Here is a 25961-nt window from a genome sequence, read left to right as displayed (position 1 = left end):
TGTGATAATTACTGAAATCAGATAGTCTAGTGTTTGGTTGGAATGAAAACCTGCATGCTCTCGCTCCTTGATGACACATGATTGGACACCGCTGCTCGAACCGGTGCGTCCTACAAGTTGTGTTCCATTTTAATCTTTGCTCTCTGACTCGATACAATTGTCCCTCAACTGGAGGGGCAAGTGTCTGAATCCCTAGCAGCTGAAGTATCACATTATTATTAGCAGTAGCTGTCCGGTACCTGCGCCTGAGCTCCATTGATCATCAAGTAGTAAAGCTTGCTGAGGATGCTCTGCTGCAGCTGGTCCCAGGAAATAGACCGGTCCTCCCTCATCAGGAATGGAGGGCCAAACCTGAGACAGGGGTGGAAGAGGGATAGGAGACAGTGGTGTACAATTTAAAACAATATATATCACATTACCCTTGCCCGATCACATTCAGTCATATCACACTAGCCCTGACCAGCTAACATCACAGCCAACCTGTCTGCAGGTCCACTTATTCTATTCGAATGTAAATTGCTTCAGCCATTATCAGCATTAGAGCAGAATTCTCATTACAGCATATCTATAGAAGAATAGAGGGAGATAATGGGCAGTCAGAATAGCTGAGGAGAGGGAAAACCCTCCAGTCTGAAATGACGGATCACATGACACATCTATTATACTACACCTCTAATTGAGGGCAGCCCTCCGTTGTGCGCTTCAGATCTATTAATAAGAGAGGTGTGTTCGTGTGAGCATGAATGTGTGCAGACTCACGGACAAAGACACACACACACCCACAGACACGCGCACACACACACACACAGAATTGAAGATGAGTTAAAGGGATTAACCAAACTGCATGTTAATCATCCGTCATTGAGATATTTTTCCTCAAAGGAACAGAAGGGTATAAAAAAGATAAAGTAGGCTTTGCTGCATTTGTAAAGGCAGCATTTACTCTATTATTTTATTTTATTTGTTTCAGATTCTTGTATAGACTTCTAAACAAGACCAAATAAAGGATACTGGGGTCCTAGACATTTCCTATTAAATCACAGAAACCACGGAGATCCTCAAGGTAGATTAGGTTGAATTATCGCAAACACTGTTCATCACGGTAACCATTAATGTCAGTAGCCTCCATCTGACATACTTTCCATGCCTTGGATGTTAATTTCCAACTGACATTCAGTGGTCGCTAGGAGCAACAGCTGCAGCGACCCTGAGACAACATCCACCAGAGAGAGAGAGAGCTGGGAGGGGGCTGTACTGGGGAGGGAAAGGACTCGGTCTTGGTATTAAACAATTAATTACACCGGGGACCGCTGAGGAGCAACAGCCAAAACAATCCCATTCATTTTCTGGAGGTAAACTGGTTCCATTGTGGCAAAAGGCTTTTCATTTGAAGTGTATTAGGTACGTTAAAGCCTTTTATCACGAGGGTTTGGTATGCTGAATGCAAAAGCCCATAGTCCTGTTGTATCCTCTTTCCAAGGCAGCATCAGTTAACTCTCTTGCCCCTCTTTCCTTCCCTCTGGGGTAAGCTTTACTCTGGAATGATGCAACATGGCAAATGTGTTAATTTGGCTTACAGCCATGTCTACGTTTTTCTTTCCCATACAGCAAAACCACAAGCTTCTAGACAAATTATGGAGTCTGTGCTTTCTCCAAGGCATCATTGCATGTATTACCATGGGCTGCAAGCAGTCTTAGTCTGTTTACTAGCAATGTAAACAGCCTAAGACTTTTACACTTCCTCCTCAGTGTATGTGTCGGCCTGTATAGCTAGCCAGTAATGAATAGCTGTGGCTGCAGGTGGATAGCATTCAGAATGGATTAGAGATTGAGCGTGCTGAGATGATCGCACTGCTACTTTTGGATGGAGATCATCCATATCAAACACGGGGAGCTGTGTGGACTGCAGCGGCACGGCCTGCCAATATCTAGACAAATCAGGAAGAATAGGGGGTGTGCAGGAACAGCTTGTGTGATAAACCACACAGACTGTGGTGCAGCAGCACAGCCAACATGACTTCAGTTCACCTTGATGGTGATGGTAAAAATCTCCTCTATTGTATCTCAGTCTGGCATTTGGGAATAAATACCTCAAAATGAATGCGGCACACAATGCATATGTATAGAACTGCAAAATGGTGGTGGTACATTCTTGTCACAAGCCTGGAAAGTCTTGTTTTATTCTCCTCCTCCAGAGCAGCAGAAAAAATAAAAAAGTAATTTCATCCAAGAAACTGATGATGCAATCTTCCAATGCATCATCCCTCTGAAACAGAGACTTTTGATGGGATCATGCAGTGAAGTCTATTAACTGCGTCAGACTACCCAATGATCTGCATTTCATTTTTCACCTGCTGTCTGTCTCCACAGAAATCAGCCTCTGCCTCAATCCAGGCACTGTTTGACTGTTCACTTTGGACTGCAGAGGATAATATCACAATGATAATATCTGGTCTAAGGTAGACATTTATAATAGAATTGCAAATGACTGAAAATCAATATGAACAAGGTGTTTTTTAGATGGATTTTGCATTACAAAGACTCTTTGAGAGAGAGATGGACAGATCTCAGTTCACTTTAATGTTTGCCATGCTCACGTCACGGCAAGGCACGCTGCCTGGAGATAATATGGATCTCACAGCCAACTCTGTACTGCTAATACTATGACAGATGGAGTAAATAGAGTAACCTGGACAGTTTATGTGTATCCGCAAGCCTTATCCACATTTAGTGTGAATTTCAAATAAAAAAAAAGCCTATACACAGACTCAAACAACAGTAAAATATTATGATGTGGAAGATCTAATATGGACCAGAGTTAAAATAGCATGTATGAAATCAGATCTTTTGTGAGAGAGGCGACAGTGAATGTTCTGAAATGTATTACCAACGCTCAAAACTTCATCCATTCCCTTTTGGTTTCACAGTTAAACAAAGCGATGATATTGAAACAGAAAGATTTCACACTTTGCTGATTTCTAGAAATCTACCAGCAAACCGTTTCTACAGAGAATGAGAGAGAGAGAAAGAAGTATGCGACTCCAATGTCATTTTCTCTCCGCAGAGAAGTCCTCCAGCTGTCACCTGATGAGACGGAGACAGGTGGGTGGTTTGATCAACGACAGCAAGGCATTTGAAGGAGAAACGGAGACCCATTGCTCATGGATGGGATTGGACTTTCTCACAGCCGTGTTGGCGAGTTCACCTCAGTGTGTATTGATCTCTCTGGACTCTGTCAGGGTGACGGCCGTCTGATGGATCTCTCCATCATGCCAGATGTCAAATTCCTCAGCCCCTCTATTTGAAACTCGCCTCATGGTGAGATTTAGCAGAGAGCTCTCTGGAACAGGGAGCTAACACGACCTTGACTTGCTCGGATAGACACGGGAGGGCCGACTGAACGACACAGAACCCACATTCACCAAGTAGCTGGTAAAAGTGAGACTTCTGGCCAAGTAAAACTTTAATGACTATCAAATTAGAAAAAAGTAAATTAGTCTCATATTCAGCCTTCAAATCTTATTTTACTTAAACCAAGAGAAAGAATCTGCCAATAAGGTGAGATAACACTCATTTTCTAGAAATGAGTGTCAATATCTTGAAAGTCAGAATAAGGCAGATCACTGCACTACTATCAAGAAAATTACAAATTCTACAAAATTATAGAAACAAATTGATTTGCATTGGAAACAAGTGATATTAGCTCACCCCATTGGCAGATTTCTTCACTTATTTTAAGAAATGTACAATTTTAGGACTCAATAATAGACTAAATGACTTGTTAACATGGAGATCTTTTGCAGTGACAGCATTGTTTTAACCAGTTACCTGACGGCTTGCTGGCCCGCTCCCGCAGCGTTGCACACCAGCAGCAGGATCTTCAGGGGGACACCCTGGTTGAGGAACTCCGACGACAACGTCCCAGAAGACGGCAACCTCTGACCCTCCGGACCGGAGGAGTATGGAGAGGATGGCAGGCTGTGGTGGTACCCTGGCAGAAGAGAGAGAAACACAGGAGAGGAGTCAGAGAGGGGGGGGGGGGGGGGGGAGAGGAGAGAGAAGAGACATTGAGATAAGGAGGAAGAGGGGAGGCGAGAGCAAGAAAGTGGGTAGAGAAGGAGAAAAGAAAGGAGTGAGTTATAGATAGATAACGGGGTCTAAAGGACAGAGGAAATGAGCTGTCAAATAGAGGAAATAAGGAGTATGGATGTTCTAACAGGGATTTTTTCAACTTCAAATTTTGCTGATACCGATCATATACCAATTTCATATTCTTTTGGCAAATCTGACCTGAGATCCTACACTGATAGATGACAGGATGAAGCACTATCTGCCTGGTGACTATCTCCTTGAAAGTGAGATCACTGACTTCATATAGAGAACACGTGAATATCGAACTTAGCACCTCTAACAAGGAGCGAAGGGGGAAATTGAAATATATATAAAGCGGCGAGACAGCAGCTTTCTATTTGGGGGAGAGTGATTCAGAGGGGAGAACAGATGGAGCGATGGCTGCCTGTGCTCTCAGCAGGAGGCATTATCTGATGCCGCTTCTGCTCCACATCCCGTCCTGGTGGGGTGCCAAGCAGCGCCACTTCTCACCCGTTCCCCCGTGTCACACTCTCTCTCTCCGGCGACGCAGAGGAGTGTGACTGACTGAGCCAAAACCCGCGATTACGAGATCCCCCCCCCCCCCCCCCCCCCCCGTGAAACGTGACGGCGTGACGTCAGGCGACAAGGAGCCGACAAGCTCCGGGCTTTGACGTGCAAGTCGAGCGCTTCAGAAGTTCAGGGTGATAAATCACGCGGTAAATTAGGCTCGCAGACGCAGGCGGGAAGCTATCGATCAGGCCGCAGTGGTCGCGCCTTCCCGAAACCACAACGTTTCATTAAACACTGTTGTTTACACCTGACACACAATTCATCACTGCCAGCGGCAAATGCCACGCTTGAGCGTCCTGTGGCCGAGATCTCTGCAAAATATCAAACCATTGTCTTTGCAAGTCTCATAGAAAGGAGTGGGGTGAGAGGAGGTTGAGCTGTGCGCGGGGCGGAGGGCGAGACCTATTCAAAACCAATCAAAATCTACATGTGAACCTTCAAAGCGTTAACATTAGACCTCTCTGATTGCAGTGCCTTGACCCCGAGAGCGGGGACTAATGAGAAGTATGCCCAGCTTTTCATTTATTAATGTCGGCCCAATCAAGCCAGTGATAAAACTTGCTTAAATCATGCGCTGCAATTTACATGAGCAATGACCTCTGTCAGCGCCGGGAATGATTTATGGGGGAAAATCTCCTTTTAAACGGCTAGTGAAACATGTTCATGAAACAGCAGTAAAATGCAGAGGTCACCTCCCGGCCCGTCCCGCTGTGATTTACGCAGGGACGCGGGGGAGGAGACCTACCTCTCATCGCTCATTAAATCAAACTGGAGTTTTTTATGGCCCGTCAGAAACTGTAGGCCTACTGTTTCTAGACATTTTCCTTCCAAGGTTCCTTTCACTGCTCTCTGAATTACAACCTGCTTTCTACCTTTGGGATGCTTTCAGGTTTACACAAAGAGTAATGGTAGAGGTGTGATGTGTGCGTGTATGAGAGAGAGAGTGTGAGTGTGTGTGTGTGTGTGTGTGTGTGTGTGTGGATGTGTTGGAACACCTTGGGGCAAATTCCAATACATACACTGAAAAGGACACAAACAACACAGAGACAACCATGTCGAATTGTGCCATGCTTGTTCGCATGCCACATACACACATACACACACACACACGCACACACACACACCACGATTTAACTTCCTTTACATACCTGTTGAGCCTAATCTCTTATTACTATCCATAAAGCCTTTAACTAACGCTGAGAAACCACAAAAAGGCTGTGGATTCATCATTCCTCTGCACTCTCAGGCTCAGGCTTTTTTTTTTATTTTCAATTCTCAAACAGCCACACAGGAGTGGATAAGCCAGACTAAACATAGTCAGACTATGCGAAAGCCCATAATTAAACACCTCTGCCCCTAAAGAGATCTCCTCTACCCACAGCCCCAATCCCCAGTTCCCCCGCTCAAGGTCTTTGCACACACACACACATACACATACAGGCATGTTCTGTTGACTTCAGCTTGTTTTGATTTTCAAATACATGACATTGAATAATCGGTTTCTTTCTTTTTTTTTTTTTTTTTTTACACCAAACAGATTGTGTGAGCAATGGCTGAGACTTTGGCTGTAACCGAGGCACATGACTGCGATGACTGCAGATTGTCAGGTCGGGTGCTGAAATGTTTCCAGATTGCTTTGGGCCGGCAGACGGAGAGATGAGGACAAACACTAACTGCACACACACACACACACACACACACACACACACACATACAGCAGGGAGATAGAGGCGATTTCTCCTCAGCGACTCTCTGCCACCGCTGCCCGCTGACCTAGTTAGAGCATCTGAGGCCGACTGACCGTCTGCGTGTCCGTACAGACGAACTTGCTGACATCACCGGGGCTCATCAATCGAGCGATCCGCGTCAGTTGCACCTGACCCGTCCCTGTTTGAGGGAAACTGAACCGAATCACACGTGGAAAAAAGCCTCGGCAGGTGGAAAGTCTGAGAGAAAGGTAGATTACCGCTGCTGTGCTACAAGATACAGTAGCAGCAATGGATAAAACACCTCATGGTAGGAATCTGTGGTTTGGTGACGCTCAAGCCACTTCATTCATTCACTGACCTAATTTTGTTCATCATCTGTAAAATGGTTTAACAGTAAATAGTCAGTAAATTGTTAGCAGAACCCAAACGATAAGCCGTCCAGGGATGACGACTGGGGAATATCTGCAATGGAGGATGGACCTGTTCTCTGTTTGTAATGCAACATAAATATAGAAACGTATAAAATGTATGAATATAAATAAACAAACTTGAGAGATAACAGAATGTGAAATGGATTCTTCACTGGGAAAAGCTGCTTATCTATTTCCCAATGTTCTTCTGCTAGGTGACCCCATACTGAAGTCCTGCCTCATCTAAAACGAATAACAAATGCTCAGTAACATTGTAGTGAGGCCATTAACATTGTTTTATTCTGCAGTGAGGCATAAATCAAGTTGCTCTTGTGATCTGGTCAATGACAACCTTGTGTTGTCAGGCTGCAGCCGCTGGCTTCCAGAGGGCTTCTTCACTTCAATCTAAGCTGTTGGTGGTCTTTCATTTGAAAATGGTAATTAGATGTTGTTTTAGTTGGATTAAAAGGCTTTCCAGAGGACTTCACTTTCAAATCAGGTGACCCCACATGAGGTCCCGACCCCAAGGTTGGGAAAAACTTTGTAATTGGCACCAATGTTCCTGCTTTACCATTTCTGTCACTGTACCATCAAATGCCACACAGAAAACATGAGCTTACTTTCTCTCTCTCTCGCACTCTCTCTCTCTCTCTCTCACACACACACACACACACACACACACACACACACACACACTCACAGATGCAAACAAATTCACTCCAGTGAAACTTGCAACCAATGCTGTGAGATTTCATACACTGCAGATAGTTAATGTAAACCTCAAATTCTCTCCTGACAGGAGCCAAATGAAACTGCTGCAAGCCACAGACAAACACAAGCACTTAATCATTTCTCCACTGTCCTCCCTACGCCAAGGGGAGGGAGGACATGACTGGTGTCCAACTAAGGTGAAGACAGTTTCTACAATACACTGACGTGGTTGAGGCAAGCCTATTCATTTTGATTTTGATAACTGAGATGGCTGTTTTCTCATTTTGTTATCCTTAGAGGAAAAAACAGTAACGCTTTATTTTACAGCCCGCTAATTACGGGCAGGGAACAAGCACCGATAACATTTGTTTTGTCCCCCCTAATTACGTTATTGTACCCTGTAATTATTTATGTATGCAGTAATTACAAAAGTAATTACACCATAACTACCTTATAAATCTCTCATAATTACAAAATTGTTACCCCTTAATTCCCGGACTTCTTGTTTTGTAACCCTGTAACTGTAGCATTGTTATTTTATTAGTACCCCATAGTTACAAACTAGTTACACCGTAATTAGCGGGCTGTCAAATAAAGTGTTACCATAATGATAATAATTTTATGTGGTTTCTTTTTTTTTTTTTTACAGAAAACAAGTGGTATATTAAAAGCAAAATGGACTCTCAGTGAAAAAACAGCCACATTTAGAATAAGTATAGATTATATTGTTAGTAATAGAGGTATAGAAAATGTTAATGGCCAACATATATTTACTAATTCCATTACACTTTCACTGCTTTAGGCTACAGGTTACTCATAACTGCAGAAATAAAGGTGTGTTTTGAAGAAATGCGCAAAGACACTGTAACAGTAGTGTGCAAATAAATGTATTCAAATAAAATGATTCAGGATAGGAAGAAGACAGGAGTTCAGAAGTGGACTGCAGATGAGAGGAGAGTCAAGCAGGACTTTGGCTCATCTCCTTCTGTTTGGCAGGTCTGGAGCGGTGTCTCTGCTGTTGCTGCCATGTTGTCAGCAGATTTCTTGTTCTTCCTCTGGAATATGCGGGATAGCCAAGAAAAGAAGCCACGCTTCTTCTTCTTTGGTTTTGTCGACAGGCTGTCTTTGGCACTGGAACTCTGAGGTCCTGTAGGTTTGACCAGCTGGACGGGTGAAAGTGTTGTTTCCAGGGTCAGACCGGACAGATCCTTGGTGTCCTTTACAGTTTCAACCACAAGGCTTGGTGGAGCCTTGACCTCAACCTGGATGGCTGGAGCCTGGGACTCCTGAAGCAGGTTGGTTGATCCTTCCTTCAGCAGGTGAATCAGGGTGTCTTCAGCAAGAGAGACGGGGAGAACCTCCTCTGAGGTGGAAATACTGTCAGGTCCAGCAGAGAGGACAGTGACTTTTGTTCCCTCACAACATTCAGGTTGATGCAGGACGGGGACAGAGCTTTCAGCAACTTTCATCTGTGCACAAGGGCTGAAGATTTCTGTCTTGATGATAAAAGGACATTGTTCTTCCTCCTTCTGCAAGTCCTGGAGGAACAGCATCAGTTTAGAATCAGCTTTGACGATTGGCTCCCATTCATCAAGATGATCTTGAGTAGGGGCATGGTGTGCAGCGCAGGCAGCCATAAATGTAGAACTCACTGATGAAGCATTCATGTGCTTTTCACCAAGTTCCTCCTCCTCCAGGAGGACTGAGAGGAACTGCATCAGGTGAGAATCAGTGCTGCTGACAACAGGTTCCCATTTGTCCAGCTGGTCCAGAGTCGGCCCATGCTGTGGGGAGCAGTCAACTGCAAATCTAGAGAGATGTGATGAAGCGTAGAGGAGCTCAAAGTCAAAGTGGGATTTGACCAGTGGCTCCCACTCATCCAGGCAGACCAGAGTGGATCCACAGGGTGAGCAGCAGTCAGCCACAAATCCAGATGTGTCACCTGGGGGAGCATAGAGGTATCTCTTTCCAACTGCCTCCAGGTGGTAGTCATCGTCAAAACCATTGGGGGAGTGCTGAAGCAGCTTCAATCTCTCAATGATTTTGAAGTCATCAGTCACTGGAGCCTCAACAAGGCGGAGCAGGTTGGACTGAGCCTCAACATGCTGAGCTGGGTGGATGGATGCTCCAGCATTACCTAACGCTGTGTCTTCGGTCATGAGAGGAGACTCTTTCTCTGTGGGAGGAAGGTCTCCTTTGTCCATATCCAAGAGAAGTTTGCATGCTGATGAAGCTGTGCTGACTATTGGTTCCCATATATTGAGGCTCTCTAATCCACAAGCAGGTTTGGAGCCGAGACCAACAGCAGACTGAGGTGACAGGTCAAGGTCGAGCTCAGCAGTCACTCCAGAGAAACTAGAGGCTTCAGCATAAAGGTACTGCTCCTTATTCAGGACTTTCGCAAACATGCAGTTGATGTTTTCATGGCGATCGTCATTAAGGGCATTGAGTCGAGCGACCATTTGCATGGATGCTGAAAGAAATGCAATGGCAACATCTTAATAATCAAATAACCATAAGGCCACCTGATGTAGCTTCATTCAAGGTCAACATGCTTCATCATAGCTTCATCTTGTGTCTTTCATCATAGTTTTGGTTCAACAACAAATGTGAATTTACAATGTAAATCAAACTAAGGAAGAACTGGACACAAATGCAAATCCTTCAACACAAACAACTGGTCTACCCTGACTGTCTGTCTCTTGTTTGTTCAACAAAGTCCCCTGTACTAATCTTTTTCTGCTACATAATAAAATTATAAATACATGTGGCTTACCAAGATGGAAATCACTCTCCATGGTTTCCTTTCTGAAAGGTAGATGTTGTTGAAGTTTCTCCAAATGAATGCAACGTGAGTTTTCTGTGTCAATGTGCAGGTGAACAGCGATCAGAGATGAAACTGTGAGTCTGAGTCTGGTTTCAGGTCAGTCTGTCTTTATGACACTGACATTCTAAACTCTATGAACTCTGCTGCATTCTGTCCAGCTGCATTATGATTCATCAGATGAAGCTCAGGCTCCAAACTCTGATGACAGAGATGTCTCACTTCATACATGGTTTATAAACTACACATGATTAAAAAACACAACGGAATATTTGGAATTTGTATTGAGATACCATATTTTTTATACGGAAAACATCCATTTAATTGCTAATTCCTATTGCACTTTGACTGTTTTAAGCCACAAGTTAGTTCACTCTAATCTTACTACTACCTACTACTCTTACTACTATATTACTACTATCTACTATCACATCTGAGGGGATACTTTAGGAAAATAAAAATAAAAGTTCTTCATCTTCAATTCAGCTTTTCAGGTGTAGAATTTCTTTTTTCCAGAACAACCTGTGCATCAACCCATGTAGTTACTGTAATACAAACATGGGTAGCACTTTACAATGGCCTTTTTCCAGTGCATGAACCTTTAAGCACCGATAACATTTGTTTTGTCCCCCTAATTACGTTATTGCACCCTGTAATTATTTATGCAGTAATTACGGAAACAGTTACACCATAACTACCTTACAAATCTCTCATAATTACAAAATTGTTACCCCTTAATTCCCAGACTTCTTGTTTTGTTACCCTGTAACTACAGCATTGTTATTTTATTAGTACCCCATAATTACAAACTAGTTACACTGTAAACTGTAAAATAAAGCGTTACCGAAAAAACTTCTGCACACATACATAAAGCAACTTTCACATCTAATCCAAGCTTTTAGTACTAAAAATACATAGCAGAAATGTGTTTGTACATTTAGTTATTTTACTGAGAATAAATGCAAATAAAGATTTGATTATCATGAAATACTGATTGATATGGAGTGACTTTGCTACTTCAGTTCACATGTCTGGCTGTGCACACTGCCTGTGTGAGGTTAACATCACGGTGTCTGGTCAGTGTTAAGGGACCTGTCTGTACAGAGAGACATTTATATTCTATGCATTTAGCTGATGTTCTTATTCAGAGTGACTTACAATGCGTGCAACGGTAGAATAATCTTAAATTCATCATCAACAATTTGAGCGACCAAATAGTGTGCAAGAGAGTGCATAGAGTGCAAAGGGCCAGGGCCATATTGCTCTGTCAATATACCTGTGACCCTAGAATGATCATATAAGAGAGAAGTGCTTGGAAAATAAATTAAATGAGGACTAAGGAGAGAGATAGAAGAGATTTTTTGAGCAATTAGAGTGTGTAGAGGAGAGGGGATTTATTCAGTGGGGAGAAGGTGACGTGAGATACTTCTTGAGGAGATTCATTTTCAGCCTGCAGCAGAAGATGGGGACTTAGGAGTGGGAAGGTCATTCCACCATTAGGGAGCCTTTAGCGTGGGTCAAGGATCTGAACCTGTGTCAGTCCATATACCTCTCCTTAGCAGACACCTGACAGCCCCTGACTGATGGTCTGTCCCTCTTTGTAACAGCTCTTCACATCTGGAGGTTTTAAATTTAAGTTAGGACCGTGAGTGACAACTGCACAGAAATTCTATGAAATGGATGCCAGCGAAGTTCAATCAATCAAGCGTGTTACAAGTAACAAGCAGAGGAAAGTGACCACAAATGAAGCACAATAAAATGCTTTCCCCTCAGGTTTCACCACACATTTTTCTATAATAACCCACAAGATGTATTGGCTCGGCATCTGCCAAGCAATCAGGGAGCCGGTCTGGTGGTGAGAACTGGTCTCTACACAGACTCCACGCTTAACATGCGGTTTAATTACATGCCTAAGGACATAATCCATGGTGATAACCTTTCCTTAACATTACCACTACAAATGAAAAGGCTAACGAGAACCCTTAGCTCTAATGAGACCCCTGGTGAGAGTTTGGTATTCTGGGGCATTATCTCATATCAAGCCCACAGGATTCAGCTTTTTACTTTCATGTAAGCATTTATGGATAATTGATTAAGGGTCTCGTTGGGATCAAACAAAACCAAAATTGCAGAAGGGACATAAAGATCACATTTCTAAGGCGCCATACAGTCTAATTCTCCTGCGCAGGGAGAGAACAAAGTAATAAAGGCCTGTTTATGCACCAATGCAATAGTTTCATGGCACACCTTATTCATATGCTAGCTTGATTTAAATAGCATTGATTTCTCACAAGCAACAAGGCAGAAATGAGCTCTGTACTGTATTTGTAATTCTGCCCTCACTGAGTAAAATGGAGAGTACAATTTTCCATTAAATAAAATAAGAAGATATGTTGCTCATTGGTTCCTAACGACACTGGGCTGCTAACCTCATGCTTTGCCTTAAAAGAAAGTTACATGCATAAGAAAAAAATAACGGACCATTATCCCCAATCATATTAAGCGGTAGAATGTTTTTGTGGGGAACAGATGGGCTTCACTCTTTTTTTTATTTATATCATCAACTGCAAATGGATTTCAAGTACACCAAATATATGTTTCATTAGGAAATGCTATTAAAGTTTATGAGTGACATCCTGTTCTGGTTTAAAGATGCCAATTACTCACCCAGCCAGGCTCAGAGACCAAGCCCTCAAGCATAGTACAAATCACAATTTTAAAACTCTTCAGTGGGAGCCTACAAAAAATTCATTATGAGATGATAAACTGTTAATTTTGAGTTCAGGTGATGACAGTGAATTTCAGCAATTCTCCCAGACCGAATGTACAAATACATGAAAACGAAAAGCCATTCTGCCTTGCAGAGTTAAAGTGGTGAGAGGTGCTGTGGAGTCTCCATATCAACCCCAGTAGGCAGAGCCAGCACGATAAGAACCCCGGGGATTTAGTGTCTGTCTGCATGCAGGCCAGCCAGACTGTCAGGGGGGGCCGCCTTCAGGCAGCAGTGCTGTGTGTGGTCATCCACCAACATAAATTAAAACACTAAAAGTCCCATTTTTCAGAAAGCACAGCCATGTGGACACACTGCTGGGACTCCCAGCCTACACTTACAGCCCTGGTCAGACAGGACAACAAAGCAGAACCTATTTGTTTACACCGCTGAGCAAGGAACAAGGGGATACTATACACCGAAATGCTTCTGGGCACAGATTTTACATCATTTGTTGAGAAATACTTCAAATGCAGCGAATGCAGTAAAGACTCATGCAGAAGAAATCTCATGGCTTGTATATCTGCAAATGAAGGTATGTAATTTACTGTTCTCTGTGAAGTTATACTTTTTAATATGTTCCCCAAGGCCCCCTACAGAGTGCATCCCCCGCGGAGTTCATCTAGCAAAGCAAATAACTATAATTTGTTTTGTTTGTTTACAGATCTGTGTGTACATCCACATTAAAGCAGTGAAAGACCATTAATCTGGTACCATAGTGTTGAAAGAAAAAACTGTGTTATGTTTTAATTGAAAAGAGCTTGCCATATTTCTAAAACAAGACAAAATATGACTTCAGTTTCCGATGGTACTGCTCATGCTGTCCACCGTGCAGCTGCTGCTACCTGAGATTCGAGCGGAGCCTCCCCTGATGTAGAGGGGCGGGGCCTGGAAGGCGTAGATGACGTCATTCTCAGCTACGCTGGTCAGATCCTCCTCGTCAAAGAAGGAGCGCTGAAACCCTGTGGAGTAGATCTCTGTCAGGATGACCTGCAGACACACACACACACACACACACACACACACACAAAGAGAGAGAGTCAGTTTCCTTTTTGCAGTGCCATTATAAATGTCATAACTCTGTGAACTCCTGAACCCCCTTAATGGAAAACCAACTTTTGTGCTATTATCCCCGCTGAACTCAGATCCAGCCTCATGTGTTTTAGCTAAGTGAGCAAGAGCAAATTCAAGCTGATGGCACGCACAGTAAGGTCACACTAATCACCATTCTCACACTAATGTGTCAAGCCGAGGTGTGCAGGCTGTGCTGCTTTATTCCACTAGTGTCTGGACTTGTGCAAAATAGGACAAACTGAAGTTAGTGTGGTTGTATTCCTGCTGCACGGTTCATTACCTGGTCGGGAGAGATCTTCCCCTCATCGGCCACCATCCTTCTCAGGCAGGCCAGAGAGCCAAACAGAGGCACAGCCAGGCCGATCCGCAGGTACCTCTGTCCTTTGGTGCTGAACACCAGAGTCACACACAGCGGCCTGCCAGAGACCAAGACACACACAGTCAAGAACGGTGGGAGACAGAAAGGCCTCTGCTTTGAGTTCTCTGCCATTTCCCCCGCAGCCTCCTCTATGACCAGGAAGGGACAAAAGAAGAAGCCTTTCATGAATAAACCAATACATTTTAACATTAATAATAGATCATTAGGACTCAGGTTTTATATGTGCGAAATAATGGAATCTCTATTGCATTTTTAAAAGCGGGGAACACTTGGCTCTGACCTCTCCAGAGGCAGTGCTGACATGAGCGGGGTGCTGGGACATAATGGCTTCTTTGAATAACGGTTCACTGAGGAGATAGGTTCCCCCGTCAGGAGCCTGTGGGAGCCTGTGGCTTGGCGGCTGCAGCCAGTGGCAAAGAGAGACAAGGCCCAGAGAGGTAACATGGAGAGTTGTGATGACAGAATACATGAGAGAGGATTTAACTTGCACCTAAATATAATAAAGCTCAAATTTGACCTCAATGGGCTTATAAAAATAAAGTTAAGATAGCTAAACTTCAACCACAAAGAGACTTCCAAGAGTCAAAGAGTGGACCAAATCCGGCTGGTGAGTTCTGGATAACTGCAGTGATATCATCCCACCATAAGGTCCTGAGTGATGGAGATGCTGAGCGATAGCGGCGGATGCCAGAGGTGAGTACAGAGGACAACCAGCAGCAGGGACACACACACACACTCAGAATAACCTCTACTGTGTACAGTACATCCACAACAGGTTTCTGTGCAGTGGACATCCAGGTGTGTGTAATTTAAGTGACAAATATACACACAAGTCTATGAAGGTCGTCTTTGTGGAAGTTGGTCTGTCACTCTCCTTGTTTAAATGGGTTTCATCGTGCTAGTGTCAGCAACAAGCCGTGCATTCAAAAGCATGAAAAATCAAGCATATAGCCACAAAACACACAAGCATGAATTCAAATGCACCATTGATGTGGATAAATATGCCTACCACAGAGAGGAGAGTTGCATAGCCCACCATTCATAAAAGTGACTATTTTATTAAGGTAATTGCTATTTCAGTTATTTTTTATAGTTAGCTCTATGTAGGACAAATGAGATTGTAAAAGCTACCACAGGTGATACCACATGTAATTACAAGTTAAACAGCATAAAAAATAGAATAAATAAATAGGAATGTTCACTCATCGGTCCATGATGAATATGTCTGATGATTAGAAACCAAAAGCAATATGGGGAAAAAAAGAAATAATCAGCAGGTGGCCGTGGAGAGACGGGATCATTCTCAGCTATTGTCTGGGTAATAGAGAAAATATACCAAAATACAAGTATTTAAATGGGTTTAAAAGCCTATGCAGTGGGTTTTAAATTATGTGTTTACACGCATAGGTAGAAAAAAGGTTTGAATGACGTGTTTGTGACGGAGCTGAGGTGCGTACTTGTACAGAGCTGTGCAGTGTTGATTAAACCTGGACTTTGTAGGGGGAAATTTGGCCCCCAGCTCTGTTTATTACTCAACAATGCTGAAAGACAATTTTTGTGTATATTTTTATTTTTTTTGTCCGGTTAAGCCTGCTATTGTTTATATCTGCTTTGCAGTCTTCCACATAGTGTTTCCCACCCCGAGTATTATGTAAATATGGCCGCCATGTGAATACGGTGAATTGTGCCAGTAGCCATGCTAGAACAACATTAAACATGGGAAAGAATTCTTTAGAATGTAGTTCATTCACCATGGGACCAGCCCAGCAACCACTAGGCTCCTCATCTTGTTATATCTTTAGTATGATTTCTCTAACTAAAAAACAACAACTGTGTATTCACCACACATGAACTGACACGTTTACTCCTGTTGCATTGATTGCATGGGAGACATTAAACATCAAAAGAATTACTCATAATTATCAAGGCTCTTCGGGAGTCTCTGGAGACCTACAGTGAAGGCAGCAGTAATCAATAAGCCACTGCTCAAGGAGGCATCCCCAATTCATACTAATTACCTTTTTCATAACAATCTGGACAAATGAAACATTCCTACTGAGAAACAACAAAAGCAGGGCAGTTACAGCATGTGGGGGCGATGCTGCTGAGGGAGCTCACAGGATTGAATGCTGATCCAAAACTTTCATTTCAATGGTAATTTGAGACAATAATTACTATTTACTTAACTTAATAACAGCCTTTGTGGGTTTGTCTTTCCCATGTCATGACATAGTGTTAAGTCAATCATAATAATGAGTCCCTTAAACAGTTACACTCCACTGGGACCTCCTATGGATCTTTACAGCCGTAATATGTTGATCAATTATATGCAGTTAATGAGTTGATTACTGACTGCAGCTACTGAGGTAGAATATTAATATTGTATATAATCATGTCACAATCACAAAGCAGCCTTGACAATATTGGTTTACATCCTAAAACCATATATCATAAACATAATTATCCAACATGCAAAGAGTGCATGATTGCCAGGAGACAGGTGTTGGTCAAATAAACAAGAGCGCAGTGTTTAGATTGCAGGCCACGGCAAATGTTGATTTTGCAACAAACAGCATGTGTGTATAAATGCTTATGGACATGATCTAGCTGCAACTGAGCCGATCTTTTCACAGGAGCGATATGAAAAACAAGAATCCATCTGTTTTCTCCTCTGTGCGCGCCTTCAAAAGTGTTTTCTCTCACACCATCAGCCACACAGTCAGAAGAACAGAGAGGATGACTAAGTACTCCCAGCTTGGCAAGCCGCTTGTCAGAACGAGCCTCTTAAAAACAATTTCCCAAATTAGAGAGGATGTTGGCTGAACTTGTATGGACTCTTTCAAAGGCCGATATATCTGAAAGGAGGGGAAATGACCGGCTCGGGCCGCTTGGCAGGAATCGCGGGCGGAGCCTTAAAGAGTAATCGACACACCGGGAGAGACAGGAGGCTCTTCTCTGCGTCGATCACGTCAAACAGTGAAATATCACGAGGCGAGGCTGCGCTCCTCTCTCAGACCCAGACAGCGTGAAAGAGCAGAAAGCTGAAAAAGATGGAAAACAGATGCTCTGATTTGCGGCTGACATCAGGCAATTCTGTTTAATCGCACACAATGTTGTGTCCGGTAGAGGTGGAAGATGTGTGTTTCTTTGTGTGTGTGTGTGTGTGTGTGTGTGTGTTAATCAGGCACACCCTGTTGTGTCAGGGGGGGTGTGGGAGGACACAGCTGCTCATCTCTACTGTATGACAGCTCAGCCCAGGCATCTGAGCCAGGAACTGCGGCACCTCAGTAATTAACAGCACAACTCCGCCGTCTCCTCTCCTCCACAGGCTGGGACAGGGGGAATCGGCAGGTGGTGGGAGAGGAAAGCAACATTTGATTGAGTTTCAAACGCCATTAGCGGGACCTTTCTACCCATTATGTGGCAAAATTCACCAGAAAAGTGTGCTGTACTGTGAGTATGAAAGCGAAAGCCAATGTTTAGACATTTTTAAACGACATACAAAAGTAAAGGGCGAGTGTGTGTGTGTGTGTGTGTGTGTGTGTGTGTGTGTTTGAGAAAGAGACTGTGGCAGTGATAGAGAGCGAGGGAGGCTGGCTGAGAAAGAGAGTCAATGGGGTGTCCCTCCTTGAAAATGTCAGGATTTCCTGAACAGGCAGGCCAAAGCCGACCTGGGACGGAGGTCGAGCGGGTATTGTGATGTGAGGTTGAATGTGACATTGTTCCTCGCCGCTGAGAGGGCTTTCCACCAGCTTTTCCTCTGGGACAGCAGCCCCCAGGCTCCGGACTGACTCCTGCTACTGTGTGGCGCTTGAGAAACAAAACTGCTTTCAGCCTGATTTCTTATTGTAACCCACGAATGCTTTTCAAAATGTCTGCAGCTTGAGTGTAATAGCATGACTCTTACAAATGGACAGCGTGGTATTCAGGTTACTGAGGAATTGCTGTTTGAAATAGATTCAATCGCTTTTCTGGAACAGCGTGAACTTGTCTTCCTGTGAGGAACAAAATGAAATTCCCAGAAACCGTACCTGTCTCGCACTCCAAGTACCTGGGAGGATTTCAAATTCTGGCTTAATTCTGGGTTAAAAACAACGGCGCTCACCTGGTCTGGCGGAGAGGGATGGGGAGTGAGATGCAGAGGAAAGGGTCAAAGGTGTTGCTCTGTTTCAGGCAGTGGGGGCAAGTCAGCGAAGACCTGAGGGGAGAGAAAGCAAGTCGCATAAGTCTCAGTGAAAACCCTCTCTGCACACTTGACACGCGAGTCCTCCTAATTGAGCCTGGCCAGGAAAGACGCCGGCTTAATCTTGTAAGACAAGAGGGCAACACAATCAAAATGAACACGCTGTTCCACACACAGAACGCCCCGATCTGACTGTGAGAAAGGAATACATGAGCGATGTGAGAATGAGAGAGTCGAGGAGGGGTTGGGTGGGGGGGGGGGTGAGGTAAGCGCCCCGGGGCGATCGGTGCCACAAACAGGAACCGGCACAAGTGGTTTCCAGCTTGTTGCATCACTCTCGCCGGTGCTGCTAACGCTTTCTGTGATGCCATTACAGGGGTCCTGAGCACAGGGAGCGGGGAGCTTTCCTCTGTATCTGAACACACAGGACATGGCTCTCTGAAAAAGCACAAAACAGGAGGCAGCGATCTTCCATTCCGCCATTCAGTTTTCCATTCAGTCCTTTTTGTCCGTGATTACGCTTGTTCCAACAAATCCCTCTCAATTTTACAGGAGGAAGTTGCCTGTTCCAGTTAGCTAACTGCTTGAACAATGAGTCAGAGAGCATTTCCACAGAGGGCTGATTGCTGGAAGTGTTTTTGTAAATTGGACTGCAACTAGAGTCAAATCTTTTGTCTGTGTTTTTTTTTAAGATAACCTGTGAGGGATTTCCTGTGTAGGATTTTCTCTAAGTACATGATAATCAAGTGAATCTTGATTATGTCCTCTGACTCTACATTTGATAGGCCCTGTGAGGTGCTTTCTAGCAGCATATTTAATCAACCTAGAGTTTAGAGAAGTGGGCTTGGGCTTGGAAGGTGGTATGATCAAATTCCAGATCACCTAGAGAAAAATCTGCAACTACTGTCGATGTTCTTTTGAGCAAGGCACGTGAGGAAAGCTCTCCCATTTGCTACAGTGGAGCTGATCAGTGCCAACACTAGAAGACTGTGGTTGTTCTTGGCAGCTCTTAGGTATGAACGTGTGTAACTGTATCAAAGTGAAACATGGCGATGCTGAAAAATAGCATGCATGCTCAGCAAGCCTTCCCTGGATAAGCAAAGTAAAAACATATTTCTACTGCTTTTGACAACACTACACCAAATGAAAGCAGAAAGCAGGTCATTGAGAAAATGGCAACAGTCATTCACAGTTTGTTTGGTAGAATTAAAATGTCGCACCACAACTCATATCAATGAGAAAATTCCATGCATAGAATCTTTAGGTCAACAGATCTCCCTATAGCAGCACTTTTTCCTTTCAGAAGTTCGATAATCATCAGCATGACAGAAACAAATCTAACTGAGGTGAAGGCCTCAAGAGAGAAATGACTCCCTCCCTATCAATGACAGTTTTGATTCATCAACAGTATGAAATGCACCATGCTATGTGAGAGATTTTGCAGAGCAGGCAAACTGTTAGTAGACTAGTGTGAAGAAAAAATAGTAGATGGTCCAAGTGGTTCACTCTGAGTATGAGGGGTTTGGGGGACTCAAGTCCAATCAAGAGTGAACACTTTTTCTACATCATGATAAACGTATAGAACAAAAACTGAAAAAAAAGATTCATCAAAATGGTTGAAAATCTAATTCATTAACAAATTCCAATTTCCCTTTTCCAATCAGAAACCATTTCTAAAAACATTTCCCTCCCTCTTCCTACTTCTCTTTTATCTTTTCCATTGGCTCCATAAGCAGTAACTCCCCAAGCCTATGTGTGGTGAACCTTCGCAACCTTTACAGAGCGTCCTACCATGGGAAATTAAGCCAAAGAGGAGCTGTTCAAATGTGTTTTCCTTATAGGACGGCACCTGACAGACCCTGTGGGGGAAGAGAGGGGAAGTGAATAAAGCTCTATTCAAGCAAACCCAGCTGACACTGACTCTTAGTGGAGCTCTCCCTCTTGGCAGAGTAGAATGGCTTCCCTACGGATGTCTTATTCTCGCCAGGAAACAGTGAGGGTAACGGCGCTCCATGCATACAAATCACACTCGGGCTCCACTAAAACATAGATGCGCGCGGCCCTGCTATGAAACACTTTAAGAGAGAAAAGACGCGGGGAAAGAGGCGATATTCTGGTGATGCTCTAATGGAAGAAGCATGCAAAGGTTGAGAGGTATCCCCTGTCTGGGTGCAGCCATGCTGAAGAGACCCGGAGCTCGACGCTTTACTCTAACACTAACTGCTGGAGCTGTGAGGAGAGCTACTCAAAAACATTTCCTCAGCAGGGCATCAGCCAGGTACTTTAGTTGCACATCAGAAAGAATTAACTGGATTTTCTTTCCTATGAGCGCTAACATAAGAAAACCTTTCGATAGGTTAAGAATCGATAAATTGGCAGCTAATTCTTCTCACTGAGCCTGGTAATACTGAGTTGGCAGCAATCCTCTAGTGGGGCAGGAACGCTAAAGCTCTGAAATTGAAAAGGCCATAAACCTTAATGTGCGACTCCTAATTCACTAATTGAAATTACAGCGTTCACATAAACGAAACGGAGCCTTCACTTTACTTTGCGAGCTGACAGAACTGCAGAGCACCCGTTATCCAATTCTCCCCTTCATATCAAAACAAATCAGGAGACAAGGCAAAACAAAAAAGCCACCCAGTCAAACCGATTCAGAGAAGAAAGAGAGAGAGAGAGAGAGAGAGAGAGAGAGAGGGAGGCGAGGGGCTCTCGGGGAAAGCGGCGTCTTTGCGGAGCCACAGCGCGAGGAGCCGGGCTCCCGGTGAAAGTGCACCGCGTTTGTAATCTGACACGCTCGGCTGCCCGTCACTCGGCTTCACTCTAATGAACAGTGCTTGACGGAAAAAGACTGAGACATTCTCATTGCAGCCTCCACCGACCGGCCGCAGCCACTGAATCACAGACACAGGCACAGATCACACTTCTTGATCTTATTTATGATTTGCCCCCTGGATTGAAGCAGTTAATCAGTAATAGATTCATGAATCAATATTGCTAGAATTTATCTTTTGATGGAGACGCAGGTCAGGACTGTGTTTTTAACTGTACTGAAAATGACGCTGATTTTAACACACAATGGAACTTGAAAGAACATAAATCTGAATTTGATCAATCTGATAAATCAAGATCAAATAACACTATAGGGGCTTATATAGGCCTTAGTTTGTCAGCAGTGATTTAACCTGTTTGACCGTGTATGATTGCATAGTGACAAACCAGGCTATTATAGAGATAATTCTCCGGCCTGTCAACTCTAGATGTTGTATTACATGGGACACTGCATTGCAAAGTGTTGCGTAGGCAGCGGTGGAGGCTCAGGACTCAACTCCTACGCAGGAAAAGAGAGGGACAGGAATAAAGAGAAAAAAAAAATCAACAATAGTTCGCTGCAAGTCTGATTTCAGTTAGTTGAAAGATGTATAGAGCATTCATCTCCATTAAATATCCCATAGCCTAGTGCAGCATGCTGTGCGCAATTTTGCATTGTTGAAATAGCCTCAAATTGTACACTTGTGGTAAAGTTGAATTGTGAAGTTTGTGCCCCGCCAGTGTTCAGAGCACAGCCATGTGTATCCGTTCTGTACCATCTCAGCCGCTCTCCCTCACCCACTCCGCCTGGCTAGCAGTGTCTGAGTGGGTGAGAGGAACAGATTCTGCCTGCCAGGCTGCTAAGACTGCTGCTTCCTGTCTAGACACACCCAGGGTGTCACAGCAGAAGCATTTGTCAGTAGGGGTAGCAATTAAGAGATGCGCTCTGACAGATGTATTACTGCCATCCACACCAAGCTGCCAATTTTCCGAGGAATTGGCAGATGGGGAAAACACCAACAAACAGGATATTAAGGTAAATGAAAACTTCCAGAGTGTCTTATAATTACATAGTGATGGGCTAAGCAGTGCTTTATGGTATAGGTCCCAAAAGATTGCTGTGAAAAGTTGAATTGATTACAGTCTGAATGACAATATGTGCCTTGCAACAAATCGGCTGTGCTCACTTCTTCATTTTGTCTCCCTCTTGTTAAAACTATTTCTTAGAGACAACTAGACCAAATTTCAGCAAACGTGTGTCGGTTTCGTCATGAACATGGCATACATCAGTTGGCCAGATACTCTTTAAATCTGCATCTAAATGATGCCCCACTTCCAGTAGCCCACAGCTGTCAGATGCATCTATTATGGAGAAAATGAAGTATCCCTTTATCTGCAGGAGGAGTGATAGATGGCAGCCAGAAGAACTCTGGTGTCAGTTACTGCCAACCGGATGAAAATTAGAAAAACAAGGGGATGCAATGACATCCAACTGATGTCAATGTGAAATGTGGATAATGCAGTGTGGTGAAGAAAAGCTTATTTGCCAGATCTCGCTGTAAACCACCAAAGAACAAAAAACAATAATTTGAATAATGAGAAAAAATTACCTTTGTGAACCAAAATCCTGCAGACAAATCCACAGCCTGAGGCCTTTGCAGTGACTAACAGTATTATGACATTGCATTTAAAATGCTTGACCTTTGACATACAGCTAACAACCCCAATTATTTCACCCAGTACAATAAGTAAGTAGTGTAAGTAAGTACTTGTACTGGAGGGCTTTCTGCTTCCTTAAGAGACACAGAGGTTAGAGCACTGGGGCAGTTTGTTGTCAGACCTTTTCAGTATTGATGCTCTTGCCTGCCTGGTAATTACTGCAAGGACTGTGAGGAAGTAATGAGTTTTCTGTTCTTCTAGCCAGGCATCTGTGTCTCTGAGGACACAGACCCCTCTGTAAAAGAAATAATGACATCTCCATTACATCTGCTGTATCTAGCAATTACACTCTAATCCAGTCAATGAAGCCTAAAGATCGGAGGCACCGGTGCACTATGTGATGTGAAGCTGTCCCTACACAGGAGTTTGGACATTATATACATTCATATTTCAGTCATTTACTGTAAGAGACTGACAGTGAGTGAGCAGATAGTGGTTTGGTGTGTTTTGTTGTGCAGTAAACAAAACTCACAAGGCTTTTAACTGTGTGTTACATGTTGATGTCTTCTGGACAGATAAGCTAATAGCTGGCATCAGCACAGCCTGTCAGCGGATTGTTTTTGGTACATCAGACCCTGATGGAATCCAGGGTCAAAACACACTTACACGGAAAAGGAGAGCAAGACTTCAGGAATGTAGCGGTAGCATATTTTTCTAAAGCACCACCTATTTCTGAGGAAAGCAGATAAATTCAAGGCAGTCATTTTCTTTTATTATTCCTCCTGTTGTTACATTATCATCTGAGTAACAGGTTAAGGCATAAACTATACATTTAACAATGGGCTTAGGAAACACAAATCACTCCCTTTTTTTGTACTGAAAAAAATAGATTAGGGAACAATGTTAAGATGACACATAACTAGTTCACATTTTACCAAGAGAAAAAGCTGTAGGTATACTGTAATACAAAGAACACATTAATTTCTCCCAGGTCTGTCAGATATGGGAATTATTACTCCCCACCATGAGCTATTGGTGAACTTCTCAATGAATGTATATCTATCCAGCCTTACTGGTCACATGTCATATGCGCAGCCAGCCAGTTCAGACCACGGTCATGGCATGAGTAATGCTATGGGTTTATGTAGAATTGATGACATTGTATACGAGCCCTGTGGTGCTGTTAATGTCCGTCTGGTGTGGGTGCGATGCTGCAGAGAGGAAACTCACTTGTACTGCGCCTGGAAGTGCTCCTGGACGAAGCTGTGGCGGGCCCGGGGCTGCTGGGACTGCGACTGGGACGGGTCAGGAGACCGCATCTCCTCGGCTCCACCGGGGCCCTGCGGCAGAGAGGAGACCACCCATAAACGCAATGTTGTCCCACTGTCAGTCCCTGACATATAAATGTTTACTTTAAGTGTATTTCATTACACTCCCACACAACCGAGGGTGTCAGGTACACTACACCATCACTGTGAGAGGAAACCCATATATAGTGATAGTGCAACAATCATTTTGGGAGGTTTAGAGAGGCTGTTGTGGAATGCAGCTCAGCACATTCTTGCTTTGCCCGGGCAATAAAGTGATATTCAAAAGCCATGGAAAGTATTGACCCAAACTTAACCCTCTGGGAAGCCTCTCTCTTTATTCTTTCATCTACTCACCTACAACAGCGCGGGGTTGGCCTTGGATAAAGATAAAAGAAGAGGGGGGGGGGGGGATAAAAAACGAACAGAGACTGATCACTGAGAGGCTCGCAAGGTCAAAAAACAAATGTGTGGGATGGCACACAGTGGGAGTGTCTCACAAGCACTGCTGTGCGGTAATGAGTGATGCCATACAGCAACACAACAAACTGAATAACCTTCCTTCCTAATTTGAGTCAAATAATCTGCCTCAGTTTTACAGTACATGCATTTAATGAGTTGCCTTTATCTCTAGGCTACAGGCCTATGTACTGCAGTTTAGCACAGTATAACAAGTTATTGATCTCTTGATAATGGTACATGAATGTAGTGAGACTTCTTGACCTCCTATCAAAATCCCAATCACTCTCTCACTGTTGTGTCTGGGTAAATTCATGTAAGCATCTTACCCTCAGACATGAGCACAAGAGGAGATTTGTAAGTGAGATGGAATAATAGTACTGATCAGTCATGACTAGGGTTGGGACGACATGCTTATCTCACGATACGATTCGATACGCGATATGGGGTTGACGATTCAATATAACCACGATACGATATAATAAATAAAAGTTCTATGACAAAATAGTATGACTGTGCAGAATTATGTTTATTTCTGAGACACAAATCTTTCTAGCAATTGCACTGGCTTGCTAGAATGTAAAAAATGTCATTACAAAGTGCTAGTTAGATATTCTGTCAATACATTAAGCATCTATGAATCTGACCATTGTATTCATGTGTGAAATGGCTGTGCAAGAGGACTAAAATCAGGACTAAAACCACTCACAAGCTACAATGAGCAGTATATCAGTGTTTGGATATCTATACACAGTATCAACTCCTTTTCACATAGTGCCAGTCACCGGACATGTTCCGGTAAAACATTCTTCCAGCTACCGAGTGGCTCTTTCCAAAAGGCCATGTGGCGAACAAGCACCCTGGTTAACATCTCTCTGCTCGCACACCATCAGTCCCACAGCGTCACGGTGTAAAAGCCAGGCCCTTGAGAATGCATTAAGTCATCATATCATTTCAGCTGTGCTTTTAACACCGGGCCGACCGGGGCAAGCGGCACACAGCG

The 25961-nt window shown here is 43.6% G+C and overlaps 1 protein-coding gene across 2 annotated transcripts in view; it reads right to left on the bottom strand.

Annotated features, from left to right (window-relative positions):
* usp43b (ubiquitin specific peptidase 43b) overlaps nt 1–25961 on the bottom strand; it is a 68442-nt gene that overhangs the window by 20830 nt on the left and 21651 nt on the right. For both annotated transcript variants that reach the window (XM_078284904.1, XM_071912276.2), the window contains exons 3-8: nt 24423–24532; nt 18645–18737; nt 14441–14576; nt 13932–14076; nt 3829–3991; nt 240–351 (exon numbers count right to left, since the gene is read on the bottom strand). In XM_078284904.1, coding sequence (XP_078141030.1) covers nt 240–351; nt 3829–3991; nt 13932–14076; nt 14441–14576; nt 18645–18737; nt 24423–24532 — 759 coding nt within the window. The remainder of the gene's footprint in view (nt 1–239; nt 352–3828; nt 3992–13931; nt 14077–14440; nt 14577–18644; nt 18738–24422; nt 24533–25961) is intronic.

This window comes from Centroberyx gerrardi, chromosome 7 (assembly GCF_048128805.1).
Source record: "Centroberyx gerrardi isolate f3 chromosome 7, fCenGer3.hap1.cur.20231027, whole genome shotgun sequence".
NCBI lineage: Eukaryota > Metazoa > Chordata > Actinopteri > Beryciformes > Berycidae > Centroberyx > Centroberyx gerrardi.
This window is presented reverse-complemented; position numbering and strand designations above follow the sequence as displayed.